This window comes from Sparus aurata, chromosome 13 (assembly GCF_900880675.1).
Source record: "Sparus aurata chromosome 13, fSpaAur1.1, whole genome shotgun sequence".
In the NCBI taxonomy this organism is placed as follows: domain Eukaryota; kingdom Metazoa; phylum Chordata; class Actinopteri; order Spariformes; family Sparidae; genus Sparus; species Sparus aurata.
This window is the reverse complement of record NC_044199.1, coordinates 21845388-21869101: the sequence shown is the minus strand read 5'-3', so window position 1 is coordinate 21869101 and position 23714 is coordinate 21845388. Positions and strand designations below refer to the sequence as shown.

The 23714-nt window shown below is 41.8% G+C and overlaps 1 protein-coding gene across 8 annotated transcripts in view; it reads right to left on the bottom strand.

Annotated features, from left to right (window-relative positions):
- Positions 1 to 9079: 9079 nt before the first annotated feature.
- The window catches only part of sytl2a (synaptotagmin-like 2a), a 43966-nt gene continuing 29331 nt past the window's right edge, over positions 9080 to 23714 (bottom strand). For 6 of the 8 annotated variants that reach the window (XM_030438577.1, XM_030438579.1, XM_030438580.1 and 3 more), the window contains one exon: positions 9510 to 9797. In XM_030438577.1, the coding sequence (XP_030294437.1) occupies positions 9673 to 9797 (125 nt within the window). In that variant the 3' untranslated portion in view covers positions 9510 to 9672. Of the gene's footprint in view, positions 9798 to 23714 lie in introns of all 8 variants that reach the window. The other 2 variants (XR_003986496.1, XM_030438574.1) reach the window with 1 other exon arrangement.

The window sequence follows — 23714 nt, the reverse complement described above, 5'->3', positions numbered from 1 at the left end:
TCATAACGTTAGCTGTAACTCAACTCAAGTAACTTAAGCAAATAACAAAACACTTGTAACTCCTGTTACAGTTATTGAAACATCAGTGTAAGGATGGCTGATACATATCCATGTTTTCAAATAAAGTATTTTTTATTAAACAATGACAGACAACAAGAATGTGTGTTTGTGTGTGTGAACAAGAAAAACAAAAACCAGGGGCAGGTGATCCATGACATCGCAACCATGAAAAAAAAAAGCTCAGGAGAAGGACCAAATAAGCAGCCAATTCGCAGACCATTTGCAGCAGCCACCGCCATCACCGTCAGCCGCCGTGACCACCATCGTCAGCCGCCATGACCACTACCGTCAGCCGCCATGACCACCACCGTCAGCCGCTGTGACCATCACCGTCAGCCACCATGACCACCACCGTCAGCAGCCTTGACCACCACCGTCAGCCGCCGTGACCTCCAGCAGCAGCCGCTTAAAATAAAGCGCAGTAGCCTACATACAGTAATGGGAGTAACCATGTTAAATTAAACACGGAACAGCACAAAACATTAAATGCAGCCAACAACACGTCACGTAATAAAAAAGGTTGTATGTCCCAAAATTCAATGAAATATTAAATGAAATATTTATCACAAACGCCCCGTTATTTCTACTATTACTAGCAGCTAGAACGAGTCCTATATCACACACATAACCGACTAACGATGGCTGACACGGTCAGGTTCATCAGATAAAAGCCTAAATAAATAAAACCCATTGATAATACATGTAACTTCTGCTTGTTAGTTACCAAACATCATTAATATAAAAGTTGCTAGCGATTCATTACCGGACTCTTACGTTACCTTCACAGCTGGCGACGTCGCGCTAACTAACTAGCTAGCAGGCAATGCTTGACAATTGGCTCTAACAACCAAGATAAAATATAGATAATTATGCTGTGCACGTACAAATGAAGACCAGTATAAGCATCACAAAGGGCCTCTGATACAATATAGACAGTTGACAATTCAAAAGAGGTCGATATTTCAGCAACTTATCTCTGGAACTATTCGATGCGCCGCAATGTAAGTGAATGAGGTCCAGCGCACAAATGAAAGTGTTTGGAACTATTCCGAGCTCCATAACCCGGAAGTAGGCGGTACAAAGCGCCGCCATATTTAACAACGGAGGTCTATGGGAGTGTCGCCACTCTGTTAACTCTATCTCTCTGCATTCCGCCATACACAATCATTGAAAACCCTGAATTTCTCCAAAATCACTCACCGCCATTCAAGGGTCACAGTTCAAAAACTACACATCGTGGGAAAAAACAATACAACAAAAATACTCAGGACTTGTGCCTACATTTTAAATCTGAAATGGTGTTTCTACGTGAACGTATGCTAGAGCAGGAGATGTTTGAAAAACGTCACAGATTTGCGACTTTTTTGACCTCGCCCCATTCATTCCTTATGGGAAATTTATCGCAGTTTTTCGCAACTTACGTCGCGAAAAATTAATATTTCGTAAAGCTGAATAATAGCAACCCAAGTCCGATCGAGCCGCACATTGAATGAGCGAAAAAATAATCATTAAATGTAGTTTAAATGTTGGGAAATATACTGTGTGTGTGCGTTTGTGTGCATGTGAGTGCACGCTTAAGCGTGGCTGTGTGTGTGTGTGTGTGTGTACATGTCTCTCTGTCTGTCTGTCTGTCTCATGTGTGTCTCCTGTCTGTCTGTCTGTCTGTCTGTCCGATGTGTGTCTCCTGTCTGTCTGTCTGTCTGTCTGTCTGATGTATGTCTCCTGTCTGTATGTCTGTCACTCTCTCTCTTTGCCCAGCTGATTTCGGTTGCTAGGTGACAGTTGGCAGGGGCCGTAGCAACGGACTGTGAGGGAGTCAGTTGGCCCTCTCCACTCTGCTGCACAAACATTCCCCCATACACAATCATTGAAAACCCTGAATTTCTCCAAAATCACTCACCATCGTTCAAGGATCACAGTTCAAAAACTACACATCATAGGAAAAAAGTTCAAATACAACAAAAATACTCAAGACCTGTGCCTACATTTTAAAGCTGGAATGGTGTCCGTTGGCCCTCTCCACTCTGCTGCACGAAAATTTCCCCATACACAATCATTGAAAACCCTGAATTTCTCCAAAATCACTCACCATCGTTCAAGGATCACAGTTCAAAAACTACACATCATAGGAAAAAAGTTCAAATACAACAAAAATACTCAAGACCTATGCCTACATTTTAAAGCTGGAATGGTGTTTCTAGCTGAATGTATGCCAGAGCAGGAGATGTTTGAAAAACATTGCAGATTTGCGAGTTTTTTGACCTCATCCCATTCATTCCTTATGGGAAGTATCTCGCAGCTGTTCGCGTCTTACGATGCCAAACATTAATATTCTAGAAAACTGAATAATGGCATACAGACTCAGTCTGTGTGCATGTGAATGCACGCTTAAGCATGTCTGTGTGTGTGTGTGTACATTTCTCTCTGTCTGTCTGTCTGTCTGATGTGTGTCTCCTGTGTGTCTGTCTGTCTGATGTGTGTCTAGTGTCTGTCTGTCTGTCACTCTCTCTCTTGGCCCAGCTGTTTTTGGTTGCTAGGTGACCGTTGGCAAGGGCCGTAGCAACGGACTGTGAAGGAGCTGATTTGAGAGCAATTTCTGCCTCACATCTAGGACGTCAAACTAGTGCTATTTGGTCAAAATCATACATGATATCAAGATGAATATTTTAAAAAGCTGAAAAGGCAGAAAGACTTAGGAGGGCTAAAAGAGTTCATAAAGTTTAACATTTTCATAGCTGAACATGAAGCGGAATGTTTGAAGGAGTTGGAAAGGCAGAAAGATGAATATTTTAAAAAGCTTAAAGGGCAGAAAAGCTTAAGGGGGCTGAAAGAGTTGAAAAAGTTGGACATTTTAATTGCTGAACATGAAGTTGAATGTTTGAAGGAGCTGAAAATGCGGAAAAATGAATGTCTGAAAAGGCTAACAAGCTGTAGAGTATGAGGGTGGAAAGCAGGGGCGATGCCAGACACTTTTTACCGGGGCATATGCCCCGGTAAACATGCGCTGTGCCCCCCTGTAAAATTCCAGATGGAATTTCACATTGAGTCTATTTTTCATCACAGACACTTTATGATCACAGAATGGAGTAGTTGACAGCTCCTGTGACAGGTGAAAGCAGGAGAAGAGATGCAGGTGGACAGTCAAGTCAGAGTGAGGAAGTGGAGAGCTTAAAAAGGTGAAAAAAGACTGAAAAGCCCAAAAAGTTGTAGAGTAAGAGGGCAGAAAGAGGTTAAAAAAGTGAAAAAGGATGAAAAGGTAAAAAAGTTTAAGGGTGAAAGAGCTCAAATAGGTGAGAAAAGGATGAAAAGGTAAAAAGATGTAGAGTAAGAGGGTTGGAAGAGGTTAAAAAGGTGAAAAGAATATGAAAATCTGTAGATTGAGAGGGCTGGAAGAGGTTAAAATGGTGAAAACATATGAACAGTTGTAGAGAGGGCTGGAAGAGGTGAAAAGGTGAAAACATATGAACAGCTTTAGAGTAAGAGGGCTGTAAGAGGTTAAAAAGGTGAATAAAGGATGAAAGCTGTAGAGTAAGAGGGCTGGAAGAGGTTAAAAAGGTGAAAAAAGGATGAAAAGGCAAAAAAGTTTAAGGGTGAAAGAGCTCAAACAGGTGAGAAAAGGATGAAAAGGTAAAAAGACGTAGAGTAAGAGGGTTGGAAGAGGTTAAAAAGGTGAAAAGAATATGAAAATCTGTAGATTAAGAGGGCTGGGAGAGGTTAAAAAGGTGAATAAAGGATGAAAAACTGTCGAGTACGAGGGCTGGAAGAGGTTAAAAGGGTGAAAACATATGAAAAGCTGTAGAATAAGAGGGCTGGAAGAGGTTAAAAAGGTGAATAAAGGATGACAAGCAGTAGAGTAAGAGGCCTGGAAGAGCTTAGAAGGTGAAAGCATATGAACAGCTGTAGAGTAAGAGGGCGGAATGAGCTTAAAAATGTGAAAAAAAGCCTGAAAAGGCCAAAAAGTTGGAGAGTAAGATGGCAGAAAGAGGTTAAAAAGGTGAAAAAAGGCTGAAAGGTGAGAAGTTAAAGGCAGAAAGAGCTTCAAATGGCTGCAGACATGCTGCAGCAGGAGCAGAAACAAGGACGTAAATGTCCCCATAAGGAATGAATGGGAAAATGCCTGCCAAACTCCTGCGATTTTTGGGAAAACTGTTATAGTTATCGGCGAAACATGCTATATGTTGAGTAACAGGAGACATTGCTGAACGCACCCATGTTATTTTTATTTCTGTAGAGTGAATGAATGAACTTTAAATGAATCCCGAAACCTTGAACAGAAAAATGAATGTTTGAAAAGGCTAAAAAGCTGTAGAGTAAGAGGGTGGAAAAAGCTTAAAAGAATGAAAGGATGAAAAAAGACTGAAAAGCCCAAAAAGTTGTAGAGTAAGAGGGCAGAAAGAGGTTAAAAAGGGCAAAAGAAGACTGAAAGGTGAGAAGTTAAAGCCAGAAAGAGCCTCAAATGGCTGCAGACATGCTGCAGCAGGAGCAGAAACAAGGACGAAAATGTCCCCATAAGGAATGAATGGGAGAATGCCTCCCAAACCCCTGCAAATTTTTGGAAAACTGTTATAGTTATCGCCAAAACATGACATATGTTGAGTTACAGGAGACTTTGCTGAACGCACTCATGTCATTTATATTTCTGTAAAGTGCATAATGAGGGCACAGCGAGAGACAAAACATGTACCGTCTGCAATCCTCCAGAAATTTTGGCTCAAAATTAACATTGCGGCTTATGGGGAACATTCTGGAGTGCTTGTCACTCTCGGGCTTCTAAATCCAAAACCGCAAGTCCTACAGCTGAAATGAGACCATCAGCTGAAACCCAAGATTTCCTACATTTATATGCCTATATTGTCTATGTCAAGTACAACATGTGGGATCCAAATCAAGCTGAAGCAAAAAAAAATTCCAGTTTTCGGAGCTGCTCCTCACTCTGGGGTGCGGCAGTTGATGATGTCACGCACTCTAGCTCACGCAATACACACCCATTATAAACTCAGAAGATGGGCTTAAAATCCTTAAAACTAAAACTGCGACCATTTCAAAACCGTACAAGATTTTTAAAAACTGAATACAAGGTCAATAGTTCAAGGTTTTGTGATTCATTTAAAGTTTGAATGGTGTCTCGCTCAACGTATGAGGAACAAGAAGAGGTTGAATGTTTTGAAGAGGATTTGAAGCTTTTCCCATTTGAATCAATGTTAATTTATTTTTGGAAAAAGCTCAATTGCTGAAAAAGTTGAAAAGTTGAAAAGTTGAAAAGCAGAAGGTTGAAAGAGCTGAAAAAGCTGAATATTTGAATGGTTTGAATAGCTGAACGTACGCTGAAGTTATAGCAGAATGAAATTTGAAAAAATCCCCATAAGGATGAATGGGCAAAATTTTGCAGAAAAAGCTTAATATTTCCAAAAGTATAAAACATTGAAATGAGAAAAATACAAGCAGTAATGTCCTTAAAAAGCTGAACATTTTGATATTTGAATGGTTTGAATAGCTCAAGATTTGAAGAAGGAGAAGAGTGCTGAAAAACGTACGGAAGCTGGAATAATATTAACTTTAATAAACACCAGAAGAACAATAGTGTGAATGCAAGCATTCACACTAATAAAAAGAGGCGCGAGCAATAACAATAGTGGACACCTATAGCTCTGCTATAGAGGTGTCCATAGTGGGCTGGCGAGCACAGCCCACTAATAAGAAGAAGAGGCGCGAGCAATAACAATGGTGATACTAATAAAATCCAGAAGAACAATAGTGTGAATGCTTGCAGCATTCACACTATTGGTGCAGCATTGCAGCATTCACACTAATAACTAGAAAAATGTGTATTTCCTGCGAAAATAGTGTGAATGCTGACAGCTGAAGCGATTTCCGAAATCTGCTGAACATGCTGCCGAAAATGCATAAAACTATAAGAATGTTGAAAAAAAAGGCGAGAAGCTATAGATTAAGAGGGCAGTAAAGATGTTAAAATGGTGAAAGAAGGCTAAAAAGGCGAAAGTTATACGGTGAAAGAGCTTAAATAGGTGAAAAAAGGAGGCAAGGCATCAAAAGCTGTTGGGTAAGAGGAAGGAAGATGTTAAAATGGTGAAAACATGAAAAGCTGTAGAGTAAGAGGGCTGGAAAAGGTTAAAATTGTGATGAAATGTGAAAAGCTGTAGAGTAAGAGGGCTGGAAGAGGTTAAAAAGGTGAAAACATATGAAAAGCTGTAAAGTAAGAAGGTTGGAAGAAGTTAAAAAGGTGAAAAAATATGAACAGTTGCAGAGTAAGAGGGCTGGAACAGGTTAAAATGTTGAAAAAAGGCGAAAAGTTAAAGGCTGAAAGAGCTTCAAAAAGTGACAAAAGGATGAAAAGCTGTACAGTCAGAGGGCTTGAAGAGGTTAAAATGGTGAAAAAAGGATAAGAAGAAGTAGAGTAAGGGTGCCGAAAAAGCTAAAGAAGGTGTAAAAGGATGAAGTAAGTGGGCCAAAAAAGAATATGAAAAAGTTGAAGAAGGATGAAAAGCTGTAGAGTAAGAGGGCTGGAAGAGGTTAAAACTGTGAAAAAAGGCTAAAAAAATTACAAGTAGTAGAGTAAGTGGGCTGGAAGAGCGATGTTGAGTGACAGGAGACATTGCTGAACGCAGTCGTGTTGTTTTTATTTCTGTCGAGTGAGAAATGAGGGCACATTAGCGAGAGACAAATCAGATACCGTCCACTCTCGGCCAGAAATTTGGGCTCAAAATTAACATTGCGCCTTATGGGGTTACATTTCAACTTCTTGTCGCTCTCGGGCTTCTCAATCCAAAACCGTAAGTCCCACATCTGAAATGAGACCACCAGCTGACACCTAACAAGATTTCCTACATTTCTATCCATAAATTGTTTATGTCAAGTAGAAGGTGTGGGACCAAAATCAAGCTGAAGAGAGTTTTCTTTCCTGTCTTCGAAAGCCGCTCTTCACTCTGGCGATGATGTCACCCACTCTAACCGACGCAATACACACCCATTAGAAAATCAGAAGAGGAGCTAAAAGTTCCTGAAACTAAAACTGCGATATTTTCAAAACCGTACTAAATTTTTAAAAACTGAATACATTGCCAATAGTTCAAGGTCTTGAGACCGTTTTAAAGTTTGAATGGTGTCTCTCGCTCAACGTATGAGGAACAAGTAGAGGTTGAAAGTTGGTGAGTTTTGAAGAGGATTTGAAGCTTTTCCCATTTGATTCAATGTTAAATTGTTTTTGGAAAAAGCTGAATTTCTGCAAAAGTTGAAAAGTTGAAAAGCATGAGGTTGAAAGAGCTGAAAAAGCTGAAGAAAAAAAAGAAGAAGAAACATAAATTCCAGAAGAACAATAGTGTGAATGCTGAGTCAGCATTGAATGCTGACTCAGCATAAATTCAGCTTTTTCCCCAAAAAATTTAACACCGAATCAAATGGGAAAATCTTCAAAGCCTCTGCAACACTCATCGCCTTTCAACCTCTTCTCGTCCCACATGCTTTGAGCGAGAGACACCATTCCAACTTTAAACGAGTCACAAGACCTTGAACTATTGGCGATGTATTCAGTTTTTAAAAATCTTGTAGGGTTTTGAAATAATCGCAGTTTTAGTTTTAAGGGGTTTCAGCCCGTCTTCTCATTTTATAATTGGTGTGTATTGCGTGATCTAGAGTGCGTGACATCATCGCTAGAGTGTAGAGCAGCTGGAACAGCTCAAGAAAAAATTCTCTTCAGCTTGATTTTGATCCCACATCTTTTACTTGACATAGACAATATATGCATAGAAATGTAGGAAATCTTGTTGGGTATCAGCTGATGGTCTTATTTCAGATGTAGGATTTACAGTTTTGGATTTAGAAGCCCGAGAGCGACAAGGAGTCCAGCAGCTGCACTATAAGCCGCAATGTTAATTTTGAGGCAAAATTTCCGAAGGAGAGCAGACGGTACCTGATTTGTCTCTCGCTTTTCTGCCCTCATTTCTCACTCGACAGAAATAAAAACAACATGAGTGCGTTCAGCCATGTCTCCTCTCACTCACCATGTAGATATTTGGGCAATAACCATTACAGTTTTTTCAAAAATCACAGGAGTTTGGGAGGCATTTTCCTATTCATTCGTATGGGGACATCTTCATCTCTGTCTCTGCTACTTCTCCAGCGTGTGTATCTGAAGACTGCATGTGTATTGCGTGAGCCAGAGTGCGTGACATCATCGCTAGAGTGTAGAGCAGCTGGAAAATCTGGAGAAAGAATTCTCTTCGGCTGGATTTGGATCCCACATCTTTTACTTTACATAGACAATATATACACAGAAAGGTAGGAAATCTTGTTGGCTTGCTCCATGGTTGCTTCTGCTCCAGCGTATGTGCAGCCATTTTAAGCTCTTTCGCCCTTGAACTTTTATACATTTTCATCCTTTTTTCACCTTTTTATTTTTTTTCGGCCCTCTTACTCTACAGCTTTTCATCCTTTTCCATCCTTTTCATCCATTTTTCACCCTTCTAAGCTCTTTCAGCCTTTAACTTTTCAACTTTTTAGCCTTTTTTCACCGTTTTAACCTCTTCCAGCCCTCTTACTCTACAGCTCTTCATCCTTTTTCACCTTTTTCACCTTTTTCGGCCCTCTTACTTTATCCTTTTTAACCTTTTTAAACTTGTTAGGCCCTCTTACTCTACAGCTTTTCATCCTTTTCATAATTCAGCTTCATGTTCAGCTACAGAAACTGTTCAGCTATCAACATGTTCAACTTTTTAAGCTCTTTCAGCTTTTCAGACTTTTCAGCTTTTTCAGCTATTTCAGCCTTTTCAGCTTTTTCAGCTTTTCAGCCCTTTCAGCTTTTCTGGCATTTCAGCTTTTTCAGCTTTTCGGCAGTATATTCAGCAGATTTCGCTTTAGCCTTTGGCATGCACACTGTATTTTCGCAGGAAATGCAATTCGTCTCGTTTTCTTTAATGACCACCAGAGGCTGCTGTTTGGCTACATATGACAAGTCTTGAGAGGAACATTTCCAATCCCTACTGCAACTCATAGTCAAGTCAAGTCAATTTTAAATGGTTTAATAAACAATTAATTTACCAGTTATTTCTGCTGGTTATTAAAGTAAAATAAAATAAAGGGTAAAATACAAGAAATCTGATCATGAATTTCTGCATGCGTGGATTATGAATACTATGACAACTATTATCTGCTCCAAATAAGTCTACACCTAAAATGACACCATTCTATTAATATCAAATTGCAGGTCACATTAGTATCCTGTTTATTGAAGATAGAATTGCTTGATGCAGTAATCACATTAGAGAACACTATGACTATATATATACAAATAATCAGTGCTCAGATCAAATATATCTTCAGATCAAAACAATGTGTACATTTTATCAGTGCGATTATACCCTTGCCCTATTTCGTATTATTTCATGAATGATTAACTTTTTGGAAAAATCAAATCCATCTTGGACTATATGGACTAAAGTACGTTGTGTATTCATTTATCATACAATAATCATCAGTTCATTCCACTAAAAGTGTACAGCTTGTAAATCCATCCCAATGTAGATGCAGTGTGCTCACATACAGTTTCAACACTTATCACACATTTTGTACAATGTCACTCTGACATGCTATTTGTCATCACCACATTCTCAGAGGTAAAACATCTTCCACCCATTCAGCATCAGACTGTAACATTCTCTGCCATAGTTGTGCTTCATCTGTCGTTGAATCCATCCAAACGACCTCTGTCCCGTAGCTCTTTCCTGCACAGAAACACAGAAATGAATTATTGAAAATTAAACGGTTTGAATTTAATTGAAGGTATTAATTGAAAGTCATGCTGGAATGACCCCCACTGGGATGGGAGTGTGTGGAAATCGAAAAAATTCCATCGCCTTGTACAATGGTGTTATGCTCACTCACATTTCTAAAACCAAAGCTCTGGGTTATTGAATTCAGAAAAACATCCCTTCCACATTCACAGGATGTAAGTTTATAATGTCTGCACAGGATGATGTTTTAAGTTTTGCTCAAGTTTAGCATAGAAAATATATTTTATATTCAGAAGTGGGACAAAGACAGGCTTATTATTTGGGCATTTTGGTGACTGCTAGCAGCACAGTGCAGACAAGTATACTATGGATAAGTGCCTCAACGGGCACAGCAGGGGTTGTAGCTGATTCTGTGGTCTGTTCAGGGACCATGGCTCTGGCACGGACCAGTGGTCACTACCACTAGGGGCGCTAGAGACACTGGTTGCGACCAGCTCATCAGTGGTCGCGATCAGTTGCTCTGTGGCACGGACCAGTGGTCACAACCACTAGGGGCGCTAAAGATACTGGTCCTGACCAGCTCCTCAGTGATCTGCCCTGTGGTCCCTGTGGTCTGTGAAGCGGCTTTAGTATTTTCTCCCCTTTCCGGTCTGTTATCTGGATAAATGTCAGAGATCATAATCTTTTGTCTATAAAATACATTATATCAGAATTATTGTGATTAGTGCTAATGCTAAAGGCATTCACACTATTTTTCTTCTGGAATTAGTGTGAATACTGAAGGCATTCACACTATTGTGTTTCTGGAATAAGTGTGAATGCTGAAGGCAAGCTTTTGATTCTTTTTCACCTTTTTAAGCTTTTTCAGCGCTCTTACTCTACATCTTTTCATCCTTTTCATCCTTTTTTTCACCTTTTTAAGCTCTTTCAGCCTTTAACTTTTCACCTTTTTAGCCTTTTTTCACCATTTTAACCTCTTCCAGCCCTCTTACTCTACAGCTTTTTTTTTTCACCTTTTTAAGCTCTTTCAGCCCTCTTACTGTGCATTTAGACTTAAAGCGCACAAAGAGGAAAATCCACCTTTTCCACTCCACCTAAGTCGCTTAAGTCGCTTTTGTCACCCTGTTCATCCTTGCCTCTCTATTTAAAGGGCCCGCATGCCACTCATGTTAAACACCACCACGCAACTACTGCTGTAGCACAGCCCATCCATTTACCGACATCGTTGATCACGGAAAGTTACTTGATGGAAAGTTACTTGATAAAGTCATCAAATAGCATGCTAGCATGCTACGTTGCAATGCTAGTATGCAATAATTTCTCTCCTTTCTTACAAACATATTACACAATTAAAAGCTCACCAGGCAAACCAACGACTAGAGCGTCCTTCTTCCACGCATCGGCAGTCTTTAATTGATCCCTCTTAGAGTTTAGATTCTCTCAAGAGAGTCTGCCCGAGCCTGAGCCCAACCCTGACCACGGGCCGCGTCGATATTTCCCTCCACTATCCTCGGGCCAGGCCCTTGATCAAGCATTTGTTTTTTGTATTTTTTAAATAACTCAAAATAATGACTGTATTTCCAGCTACAAAACGCACATCTCTCTCTTCGGGTCGGGCTTGATTTTGTGGGCCCGATCTAAACTCTAATCCCTATATGTGAACAGGGTCAAATCGTAGAGGATCAGGTGTTCTGCTACGGCAGCAATCAACATTTCCAGCGCCATCTCGGAACAAATGTTTAGTAGGAACCAAAACTATGCGGGTTGTTCTCTGGGACCGACCTGACCAAGGGACGACAGCAGAACGAGACATCCCCCATTGGTTATCGCCAGTGGCGTTTTCTTGCAGAGGCCAAGGGAAGCCAGGCTTCCTCACTTTTTTCAGAATATAACCGTCATTTAATAAGAATACTTTTTTTAACAGTTTACGTAATCCTTCTGTGTTTTGTCTGTCGTCTCCTCCTCGTCTCTCTTCATTAATTATTGAGCGTTTCATAATGTGTAAAACAGCGCCCCTCTAAATGTTACGTGGTGAATGAGCGTTGAAAACATGGTACTGCACTCTGTTCTCTGTGAGGAGGCCAAGCTGAGCTGGCCTCCCTTCGTGAAAAAAAAAAGAATGATTGACCAATCAGGTGAGGCGTTTGGCACGACACTGCTCCCCTGTGATTGGTCAGGACAGTGTTAAGGGAAGCCACAAACTCGTTGGCTTCAGGCCAATCAAATCACAGTACGTTAACGTCATTGAATGAAATGACGGAAGTTGTTGTTTTGTGTCAATACTTGGTAAGCTAGCAAAAATATTAAGCGCAAGTATGGAGGGTGGAGATTTGGAGTATTTAGTAAACAATAATTTTACTAAACTGCCTCTACAGCAGCAACTCAAGTCCGAATTAAATCTGACGGCAGGCTAACACCAACACTAGAGCTCCTTACTGAGATGAAGAAAAGTTTTCGGACTTTTAATGAGGAGAATTACGTCCGCACCGAGTGGCTAGCTGGTAGCGCCAAGCTTGGATTAACGAGGCTCTGGATTTGGCAAAAAGTCTGAGCACAAAGAAGCACAATGAGCAGGTGAAGAAAAAACGGGATATTTTAATGAGACTCATCGTTGCAGCCCTGTACCTTGCGCGCCAAGAGCAAGCGTTCAGGGGTCACAGTGAGGCCACTGGCAGCGCAAACAGGGGCAATTTTGTGGAGTTGGTGCAAACTTTTGTGGAGTTTGACACCGAGGTCTTCAAACTGCTGCAGCGTATGCTCACGATTACGGCTACCAGCGCATCAGCAGAGCGCTCATTCTCCTTTCTAAAGAGGAACAAAACTGAGGAACACATGTGGACAGGACAGGCTTATAAACTTGACCAAGATATCCATTTACTCTGTTGTTGTGGAGGACCTAAAAGCCAGTGGGAAGTTATACGACATGGTCACGATCACTTTGCCACCATGAGAGACAGGAGGATGGCCTTCCTCTACGAATAGGGTGAGGAAAACGCTTTTTTTTCTGTGCGCATCATAATGATGTGATTATAGTCCTTATTGTGTCTTGCTTGCTTTGATTAAGCAGCATGTGAGTCCACTCCAGTTGTTGTTTATTGTTTTGTTTATGTGGAGAAAATGAGCACCACGGACAGCGGCTGTGACGGGCCGGGCTGTCTGATGTCAGGTGTGCTGTTTACAGCCACTGGTACTGGGTTGTTGTGTTGCTGTATCATGAACATTTACATTTATTATTATGTATATAAACTGAAAAGTGAAAAGCATTTGTGTATCTCACATAGAGCGTACAAGTCGTGTTTGACGTGGACGTAAAACTTAACGGCTTCTGATTGAGTGTGTGAATGAATTCGCATCTTTCCAATATCAAATGTGTGCTGTGCATTAAGTAGCTGGTTGTGCTTTTGGGAGGGTGGTTGCATATATTAATGAGACGTTTGTCAGGACTGTGTGTGTGTGCGTGTATGAGTGACTGACTGACTGAGGGACAGAGAGAGAGAGCACGTCGGTTCTCAAAGTGTCGGTCAGATAACAAGCGTGTCCTGGTAAAATGATGCTGGGCGCTCTAATAGTTCATCCGACTACATGAAATAGCAACATATAAATTGCAACATACGATTTTTTGACCCCAGCCCCGTAAAACATACACAGCTTAGAGGTTATGTCTCACTTGGCTTCCTCGGAAATTTTCATCACGCCACGCCACTGGTTATCGCATGACTTTTTAAACTTTTTTTCCTCCTAATCCGCCTATTCCACCTGCCTCCGCCTTTTCCACCTTTCCCTCCTTGTCCGCCTGGCTCCCAATACACAATGAATGACTTCCGGGATCATTTTCCTCTTTATGCGTCTTTGGTCTGAACGTAAGGTTACTCTACAGCTTCTCATCTTTTCAGCCTTTTTTTTTTTTTTTTTAACCTTTTTAAGCTCTTTCAGCCTTTAATTTCTCACCTTTTTAGCCTTTTTTCATAATTTTAACCTCTTCCAGCCCTTTTACTCTACAGCTTTTCAGCTTTTTTCACCCTTTTAAGCTCTTTCAGCCCGGTTACTCTACAGCTTTCACCTTTTCAGCCTTTTTTAATCTTTTTAAGCTTTTCCAGCCTTTAACTTTTCAGGCTTTTTTCATCTTTTTAAGCTCTCCCAACCCTTTCACACTACAGCTGTTCAGCCTTCTTTCACATTTTTAAGCTCTTAAAGCCAATAACCTTTCAGCTTTTCTGCCTTTTCGGCTTTTGAAAAATTCTGCTTTATCTGCAAATTCTTGACCATTCCTATAGTTTTATGCATTTTCGGCAGTACATTCAGCAGATTTCCGAAGTGACTTCAGCCTTTAGCATTCACACTGTATTTTCGCATTGATTATGAAGATCTGTGTGGTCAGGACCAGCTGGTCTCTGGCACGGACCAGTGGTCACTACCACTAGGGGCGTTAGAGACACTGGTCGCCACCAGTGGCACAGTGGTCATGACCATGACCATAATCGTTTGTCTATCCAATGTTATTGATCACTATTATTAAAAGAAATCATAATAACGATGATTAAATTATTATCATTAATCGTAGTTGTATGAGTAGTACTTTCGATTATGCAGGTCCTTGTCTTACATCATTAATCGATCAGGACCACTTAGCCTAACTCCTTTTTGAAGAGAATTGAAGATTAATTTTCAGTTGGTTTTTCGATCATGCCATGGCGGCATGATCACTGCCTTTAAACCAATGAAATGAAGGAAATGGTTGGTGATTCAGTTCCTTGCCAACCAGGAGCAATTTCCAAATTTGATGCCAGGTGGGATTGTGTTGATCATTTGCTCATTCTAAATCCACAATAGTGGATTCACATTCACGCTGTGATTCGTTCATGATTCGCGACTCCACTGCATACAGAGAACTGACGTGATTCTCGTTCACGTACTGTGCTGAAAGTGGCACTGTGTCACTCACTCACTCACTCAGGGCAGAGGAGTTGATTCACGTTCAGTAACTGTACTGCTAAAATTAGCGCTGTGTTGCTAACATCCGTGTAGCATCATGTTAAGTGATTTTACTGCACAGTAAAAGTAACTTATGTTCGCGAACGTGATTTACGTTCACGCTGATTCACGTTCACGCTGATTCACGTTCACGCTGATTCAGTGACAAGCGCGAACGTGATTCACGTCCTCAGCAGGTCATTCGCGAACGACCTGTTGAGGACGTGAATTTTGCGCTGTCACTCACTCATGATTCGCGTCGCTGAGGACGAGATTCTCGTTCATGTACTGTGCTGAAAGTGGCGCTGTGTCACTCACTCACTCACTCAGGGCAGAGGAGTTGATTCACGTTCATTAGCTCACTATTTTGTAATCTTTTTAGTGCTGTATCTTAATATTGTTTTGTTGTGTTTTAACATTGTTATTTTATTCCTGTTGTGTTGTATTGTGTTTTAAGAGTGTGAAACCATGTTATTGTTGTTGTTTGAAAGGCTGTTTGTGTGATGAGTTTTTTTTTTGTTTTGTTTTTTTTATATGTGCTTGTCTGTGTTAGATTTATGTTATTTGTTCTTGCCCAGGGACTACAGATGAAATTTAGCGAGGAGCTAATTCTGGTACGGCTGAGAGCCGTGCATTGTCCCTGTTAAATAAACTAAATTAAAAAAAAAAAAAAACGTACTGCTAAAATTAGCGCTGTGTTGCTAACATCCGTGTAGCATCATGTTAAGTGATTTTACTGTGCACAGAGGACACTTTCACCGTGTAATAATTTTAGTGCATGTAGGTATACCACTCAAAGCAGTGCTGCGTCTCCCAAGAATGATTGTGTACTATAGTCCGTGAACGCACCGTCTCTCCGTAAGTGAACATGAACCTCAGGGCTGAATCATGAACTGAATGACGGATCGTTTGGCTGCTTATCAGTTCAGGGAGTTGGAGAGCACTGAACGATTCGGTGAACGAATCTTTTGAACGAATCATTTTAATGAACGGATTCTAGAGATTCAGTACAGTAAAAAGAACTGCCGTTCCCATCACTAATCCACAAATGGTTTCGAATACACTGCAGCAAGCACCAGCGAAAGAGTGTCTTTCATAGCAGATTAATTCAACACAACTGCCGTGCTGCTGATTCAGCAACATCTTAGGGCCATATCTTCAATGACCTGATAAACTTATACATTTGATGAACATGATCACCCGCCTTATCATACTCGGTCATGGTGCACACTTCAAAATCAATGTCTATGCTAATTCAACATCAAACATCCTCAGAACACAACAGGACACAACAACAACAGTCAGAACATGTACAGGAAGCATCAAACTGAAACACATCACACCAATAACAGTCTCATCAACACTTGAGAATTCGCTCCCATGAGTCTTTGCGCCATCAGCGCTCACCATCCGCAAACGGTACTCCTCCGGTCACTACCAAGGGCGGACTGGCGTACATGGACACCTGGGATTTCCCCAGTGGGCCGGTGGGCCGGTGGGCTGGTGGGCCGGTGGCAGGTGGCTGGCCATTGGGAGGTTCGGGAGTATTCCCGAACTGCCGGTCTGTTCCAGGCCGAACTGGCTGGTGGTCGGAACGTTTTTTTTTACCCCATAAAACGGCCGCAGGTGGCACAGAGTGGAACGTCAGACTGGGTCTAATCTTTCTATTGAAATGTGATTGGCTCAGCCGATCAGTCTATCATTAAACTGTTATTTTCCTGTTTGAATAAAGAAAGTGGAGCGGGATAAATTCAAATTAGCAAACATGCTAAAAAGAAAGAAGCCACAGAAAGAGATGGGTGGAGCAGAAAAATTAAGGGCAAAAAAGAAAAAACGGTTAAAACAGGATGTAGCCAAATGCGCCATATCAAGTGTGGAGGGGTGAAGGTCAGCGGGGCTTCTGTCAGCCAGGCCAGTGAAGAAACGGGACCCAGCAGCAGACCCAATGCCGGTATGTCGGGCTGCGAGGGTTGGGTTGTAATTTCAGGCCCCTTGAGAACTCTAGTTTGTGTTTTTGGATGTGTTCAAGGCACACAGAACTAGGCTATCCGCCGATCGTATCGGATCGGCCGATATTTTGCATTTTGTGCAATTTGTAAGATCAGCCGTGATGTCTTAATTCACCCATCCGATCAATGACGTCATTGTCGTGTTGAAACTGTTTGCAGATGTTCCTGCCGCATAGATTGCAGACAGCTTGTGTTTTATCTGTCTCATTTACTCCGAAGAAGTTCCACAGCACCGACATGTCTGTTTGCTAACTTAGTGATGATGTTGCTAGCTAATGATTCAAGATTCAAAAAACTTTATTGTCTGTCACATAGTGACAGGGCTCAAAACATAAACGCCACAAAGACATAAAGACAGAAATCCTGATCGTATAAAGCCTACACAGAAACATTAAAGGTAGCCTATCAGCAATGTTACACCATACCTGCGTAAATCCTTAATCTGCTTTTTCAATTAAAAATAACATCCATACTGGCTGACGAGAAAAACGCACAAATTTCCTTGTTGCAAAGAAAACATATTTCAGGAGAGAGTCTGTGTTCAAAGTTAAAAAGATATTATTTGAATATATAGGTTATACATCCTGTTTTCCTGTTCTGTTTCTACATTAATATATAGCCATTTTTACCAGCTCAAGAAAAATACGTTAAAGTGAGTAATTCATTTACAGTGTGTGTGTGAGGCCCTTTTGTTGGTTATTATATTGTATTTGTGAATTCTTTGCAAAAGTGCCATAAAGTTTATCTTTGTTGCTGTTACTGTTATTATTAGCTGACAAGGTCAGTGTCAGTCATGGAGTTGATGCAGAGGGACAGGATAATGCCAGTCATAGGAGTGAGGAGGAGGATAAGACAGATGAGAAGGGACAGGAGAAGGAGGAGGAGGAGATGGAAGAGGAGGAGGAGAAGAAGGAGGAGCAAGAGGAGAAAGAGGAAAGTGGAGCAAGAACCACCAAAAAAACAGTGCCAGGTACAGGTGCAGTGTGCAGGACTGGGTTGGCAATAGGTCTTTGCACAGAATTACTGTATATTAAGATGTCATATGTTGATGTTCCAATTCCAGTCACACAGAAACAATAAACTCATCCTCTCCTGCAGTTATTATAGTGCAAATAAAGTATTCATGTTAAAATTATGGTTCCACTTGCATCCGTCATGCGATCGGATAAAAGGCCTCTCCAAACCAAGCTCCCGGGCCGAATTTCAACCCCAGTCCGCCCCTGGTCACTACAATATATTCGCTTGAATTCCTTGGATTCCCAGGCCCATTCCAACAATCTGTGTAAGTTATCTTTGACTTTTATCATGTTTTCATTGTTATTCATCGAGATATTCGGTTGCTATGGCGCCGTACTAGGTGGCAGCCTGTAACAGCAGCTCCCGTGGGTTTTTAAGTTTTTTCGTAGTTTTTGTTGTATTTCTGTACTGATTTTAGCTGAACTTTTGGCAACTCTTCTCCAGAGACTGAGAGAAGACGAACACCTTTCTTTTTTTCTTTTTTAAACTTTTACGGCACTTTTTTTGTGATGGTTTTGCTAGCCCTAGCAACGGAGGGTCAGGAGCGCATCACTGAGCGCATTGTTTACACACGCGACCAGCTGATTGCGCTGTGTGAACCTGCACTGCTGCCCGGAACAAGACGGACGAGCTTGCCGCGCTGATAAAGGCTCAGAGTGAATATCGTGAGTGCAGTGTGTTGTGTTTCACGGAGACATGGCTTCACTCAAACATCCCAGACCACAGCGTGGCGATTCCCGGCTTCAGCACTGTTCGGGCGGACAGGGACGTGTCAAGCAGCGGAAAGAAGAAAGGAGGAGGGATTGCACTGTATGTGAGTGAGAGGTGGTGTAATCCCGGACATGTTCATGTGAAGAAACGTCTCTGTACCCCGGACATTGAACTGTTGACTGTGGGGATGAGGCACATCCGCCGTCATTATCGGTGTGTACGTTCCTCCTCCAGCTGATGCAGCGCTGGCCTGTGACGTCATCCACTCCGCTGTTGCCCAGATACAGACGCAGCATCCTAATGCATTTATTGTCATCACTGGGGATTTTAATCACGTCTCACTGGACAAAACCCTTCCAACATTTCACCAGTATGTTGACTGCCCCACCAGAGACTGTAACACACTAGATCTGTTGTATGCAAATGCTAAGGATGCATACAGTCCCACAGCCCTCCCCCCTCTTGGAAGATCTGACCACAACCTGGTTCTGCTGACTCCTAAGTATATCCCCCTTGTTCAGCGGCAGCCTGTCATTACTAGGAGCGTGAGGAAGTGGACTCAGGAGGCTGCTGACGCACTACAGGACTGCTTTGAGTCGACAGACTGGGATGCACTTGTTGAGCCACATGGAGAGGATCTCGACAGCATGACCGACTGCATCACCGAATACATCAGGTTCTGTGAACACACCACCATGCCAACCCGGACTGTACGCTGCTTCCCTAATAATAAGCTGTGGATCACCAATGACCTGAAAGCCCTTCTTAACAAGAAGAAGAGGGCGTTCAGGTCTGGAGACAGGGAAGAACTGAGGAGAGTGCAGCATGAACTCAGGGATATGCTGAGGGCCTGTAAAGACGCCTACAGGAGGAAGCTGGAGGCCAAACTCCAGCAGAACAATGTGAGGGATGTGTGGACTGGTATGAAGCAGATCACTGGGTGTAAGGTGAGCGGCAGACAGTCATCGGGCAGCCTGGAGAGGGCAAACGAGCTGAACAGATTCTTCAATAGGTTCAGCTCACAGCATTCTGTCGTCTCCCTGACACCTCCAGACCCCCACACACCCTCACTGCCCCAAATGCTTCCTCCCCTCCCCCCTCACTCCCCTGCTGTGAGCTCTCCTGTGCAGCACCTCTCCTCCTCCTCCTCCTCCTCCTCCACCTCCTCCTCCTCCACCTTCACCTCCTCCTCCACCTCCTCGTCCTCCACTGAAGACACCAGCAGCCTCCCCGCATGACTGTGACTGCAGGCCAGGTTAGGAGACAGCTGGAGAGACTCCACCAGCAGAAGGCTGCAGGCCCTGATGGTATCAGCCCCAGGATCCTGAAGACATGTGCCAGCCAGCTGTCTCCTGTCCTACAACACCTCTACAACCTGAGCCTTGGTCAGGAGAGAATACCGGTGCTTTGGAAGACTTCCTGCCTGGTTCCTGTTCCAAAGAAGTTGACACCATCAGACCTCAATGACTATCGACGAGTGGCCCTCACATCTTGCGTCATGAAGGTGCTGGAGAGACTGGTTTCGGCCAACCTGAGGCCGCAGGTGAGAGCCCTGCTAGACCCTCTGCAATTTGCTTACCAGCCCCACTTGGGAGTTGATGACGCTGTCATCTACCTGCTGCAACGAGCCCATTCGCACCTGGATGGTGGAGGAGGCACTGTGAGAATCACATTCTTTGATTTCTCTAGTGCTTTTAACACCATTCAGCCACTGCTACTGGGGGAGAAGCTGCGGGTGATGGGTGTAGACGACACAATGATCTCCTGGATTACTGACTACCTGACAGGCAGGCCACAGTTCGTCCGTATGGGCAGTGTTCTGTCTGATGCGGTGGTTAGTGATACAGGAGCTCCACAGGGGACTGTACTGTCTCCTTTCCTGTTCACCTTATACACCACTGACTTTCAGTACAACACCGGGTCGTGTCACCTGCAGAAGTTTTCTGACGACTCGGCTGTTGTTGGGTGTATAAGTGAGGGACAGGAGGAGGAGTACAGGGCACTGGTAGACAACTTTGTGTAGTGGACTGGACAGAATCACCTGCGGCTGAACATCAGCAAGACCAGAGAGATGGTGATAGATTTCAGGAAGAAGAGGAAGACGGCTTTCGAACCTCTGTGCATTCTGGGAAGGGATGTGGAGGCGGTGGAGGATTACAAGTACCTGGGTGTTACCATCTACCACAGACTGGACTGGAGATCTAACACTGAAGCTGTTTACAAGAAGGGGATGAGCAGACTTTACTTCCTGAGGAAGCTGAGATCCTTCAACGTGTGCAGCAAGATGTTGGAGATCTTTTATCAGTCTGTGGTGGCCAGTGTACTTTTCTTTGCTGTGGTTTGTTGGGCAAGCAGCATTGGAGCCAGCGACACCAACAGACTCAACAAACTGATCAGGAAGGCTGGCTCTGTGATTGGCTGCAAACAGGACACTCTGGAGGCTGTGGTGGAGAGGAGGACACTGAAAAAACTGTTATCCATCATGGATAATCCTCTCCACCCTCTCCAACTCACACTGGTCAGACAGCGGAGCACCTTCTCCGGAAGGCTGCTTCAGCTTCGCTGTCGTAGCAATAGATACAGGAAATCTTTCCTGCCACAATCCATCACTTTATACAACAACTCTCTCACCTCTGCCTGACAGAGAACTCTGGTCTCTCTACTGTTTTGTTGTATATATTATTATTGTTATAGTATATTTTGCATATTTTGTTTTGTTGTATATATTATTATTGTTTATTGTTTATAGCACACTGTGCACTGTATATATACACTATGTATATATTGGATTCTATTTATGTTATGTACAAAGTGTTTTATTTGCTGACCCACTACTGCTGTAACAAAATAATTTCCCAGTCTGGGATCATTAAAGTAATTCTATCTATCTATCTATTTATCTATCTATATTCTTACCCGATCAGACTCTTTTTAGAATTGAGCCATCTTGTACGTCTCAAATAACTGATGTTTTATTGTTTTCCTACTGAAGTGGTTTCTGTTATGCAGGGCACAATTGACATCCTGGTGAGATTAGAGGGTTTTTCCAGATTTTATGCAGAGAAAATCCTTGGAACAATCATCGAGTGATCAGGTGCTGGATCAATCAAGAAGATTCGAGTGTTACTTTTGTTACTGTACTGTAGGCTACTTTTTTCTACATTTTTGTATTTCTATTTAATGTTGCTTTGTCACTCAACTCTACATTTTTTCCTCCACTACATTTATTTGATATTAGTTTCTAGATCAAGATTTGATACAAAGGGTAATGTGACAAGCTTTTAAAATGCAACACATTAGTAAAGTTTAAACCAGTCAGGAAGACACGGACCTGCACAATCGATAGTTCTACTCATACAACTACGACTAATAATAATAATTTAATCATTTTTATTATGATTTCTATTAAAAATAGTTATCAATAACATTGGATAGACAAACGATTATGGCTTCTCACATTTGGGCTATTCTGCTAACACAGTGAGAAAAGGGAAAAGTTTTATTAAAAATAAATACAAACAAACAAACACTCCACAGATCACTCAACTGGTCCAAATAACAGAACAGATCACAGAGCAGTCCCTCCAGAAAAACTTGGTTATTCGATTGCATAATTCAATGCATAATCAGCCAAAGTCTGCATATTTTGCATTTTTTCAAATACGCCGCACTTTCACCACATAAATTGCCGATTTCCACGCAAAATATGCGGGGCTTGCATGATTTCATACTCCCCGCATTTTCGTTGCAAAAAAGTCACATATATCTTAGCAGAAAGTTGAAAAATGTTGCGTTTACTGCAAACCCTGCGATGAAGCCATGATGAGGCCCGTAAATCAGTCTCATTTGCCAACAAAAAATCATACTAGTTCCAAAAACCTTACAGTTGTAAGTATATTAGTAGTATGTAAATTTACGTTACAGTAAGAGATTGCACTTTGTGCATTGGAAGCACTTCTTTAAACAGAAGATGTTTGTTTTGTATAGCTACCCCTGTAAAACTGGAAGCACACATTTTATTTTTTTATATTTTTTTTATTCATTTTTACAGAAGTTGTAGCATATTCCTTTTGTAAAGCTACAGAACTTGTTTGACTCGTCAATGTTTTGTAAGTTTGAGCCATGTGTTTATTAAGGTCTGAAATAAAACAAGATGAGCACTTAAATATTCCCAGCACTTTCTGTGATGTAATATGCTTGCTTATCATAGGAAGTAATAAGCAATGACTCTTTACATTAGGGTAGTAGCCTAGTGAGAACAGGGTGTTGGGGGAATCACTTTTTTTTCTCTTTTTCATCAAACCGCAGTTTTTGCAAGTTCCCGCAATTTTTGCAAGTTCCCGCAATTCTTAAGAAAACGTGCCACATATTCAAGGATTTTTGCCCGCAACAATCACAAAAAAACTCTGCATTTTTCTGGAAGGGCTGTCAGAGCAGCTGGTCACTGTGCCACTGGTAGCGACCAGTGTCTTTAGCGCCCCTAGTGGAAGTGACCACTGGTCCGTTCCAGAGACCATGGTCCCTAGACAGACCACGGAATCAGCTATAAACCCCTCTCTCATCATGATCGTTTTTATTGATTATTATTTTTATTTATTGCAACTATGTTTGGTAGCCTATTGAACTTTTAGGGGGTAAAAGGGTATTGAGCAATGTTGAGATAAAGAAAATATTGATAGTTGTTTTTGTCTTATTATTATGGTCGGTATCTTTTATTGTTTTTTTTTTCATTTATTTTTTTCATGATTCTTTAGCACATTCTCATTTCCCTGGTTATTCATCACAGCCAACTTACACTGTAAACACAGAGCAATCTATAACATGACAGGAACACTGAAAATGGTTACTTGGAATGTACAGGGAGCTAACCTAGCCACAAAAAGGAAAAAACTTATGATCTATCTTAAACAAAAGAGGGCGGATATTGCCCTTCTACAAGAGACACATTGAGATACAACAGAATCAAAAAAGCTACAGAGGGACTGGGTTGGTCAGATATTTTACAGTACATTCTCATCCAATAAGTGTGGGGTTATTATTTTGATTCGCAAAACTGTGACTATTAAAGTGAATGACAAGAAATCGGATACAGATGGAAGATGGGTTGCAATTGTTGACCTAATGGGCAGGAGATGCTCATTACGCCCCTAACACAGACTCTCCAGATTTTTTCTATAACCTACATGCAGTAATACAGACT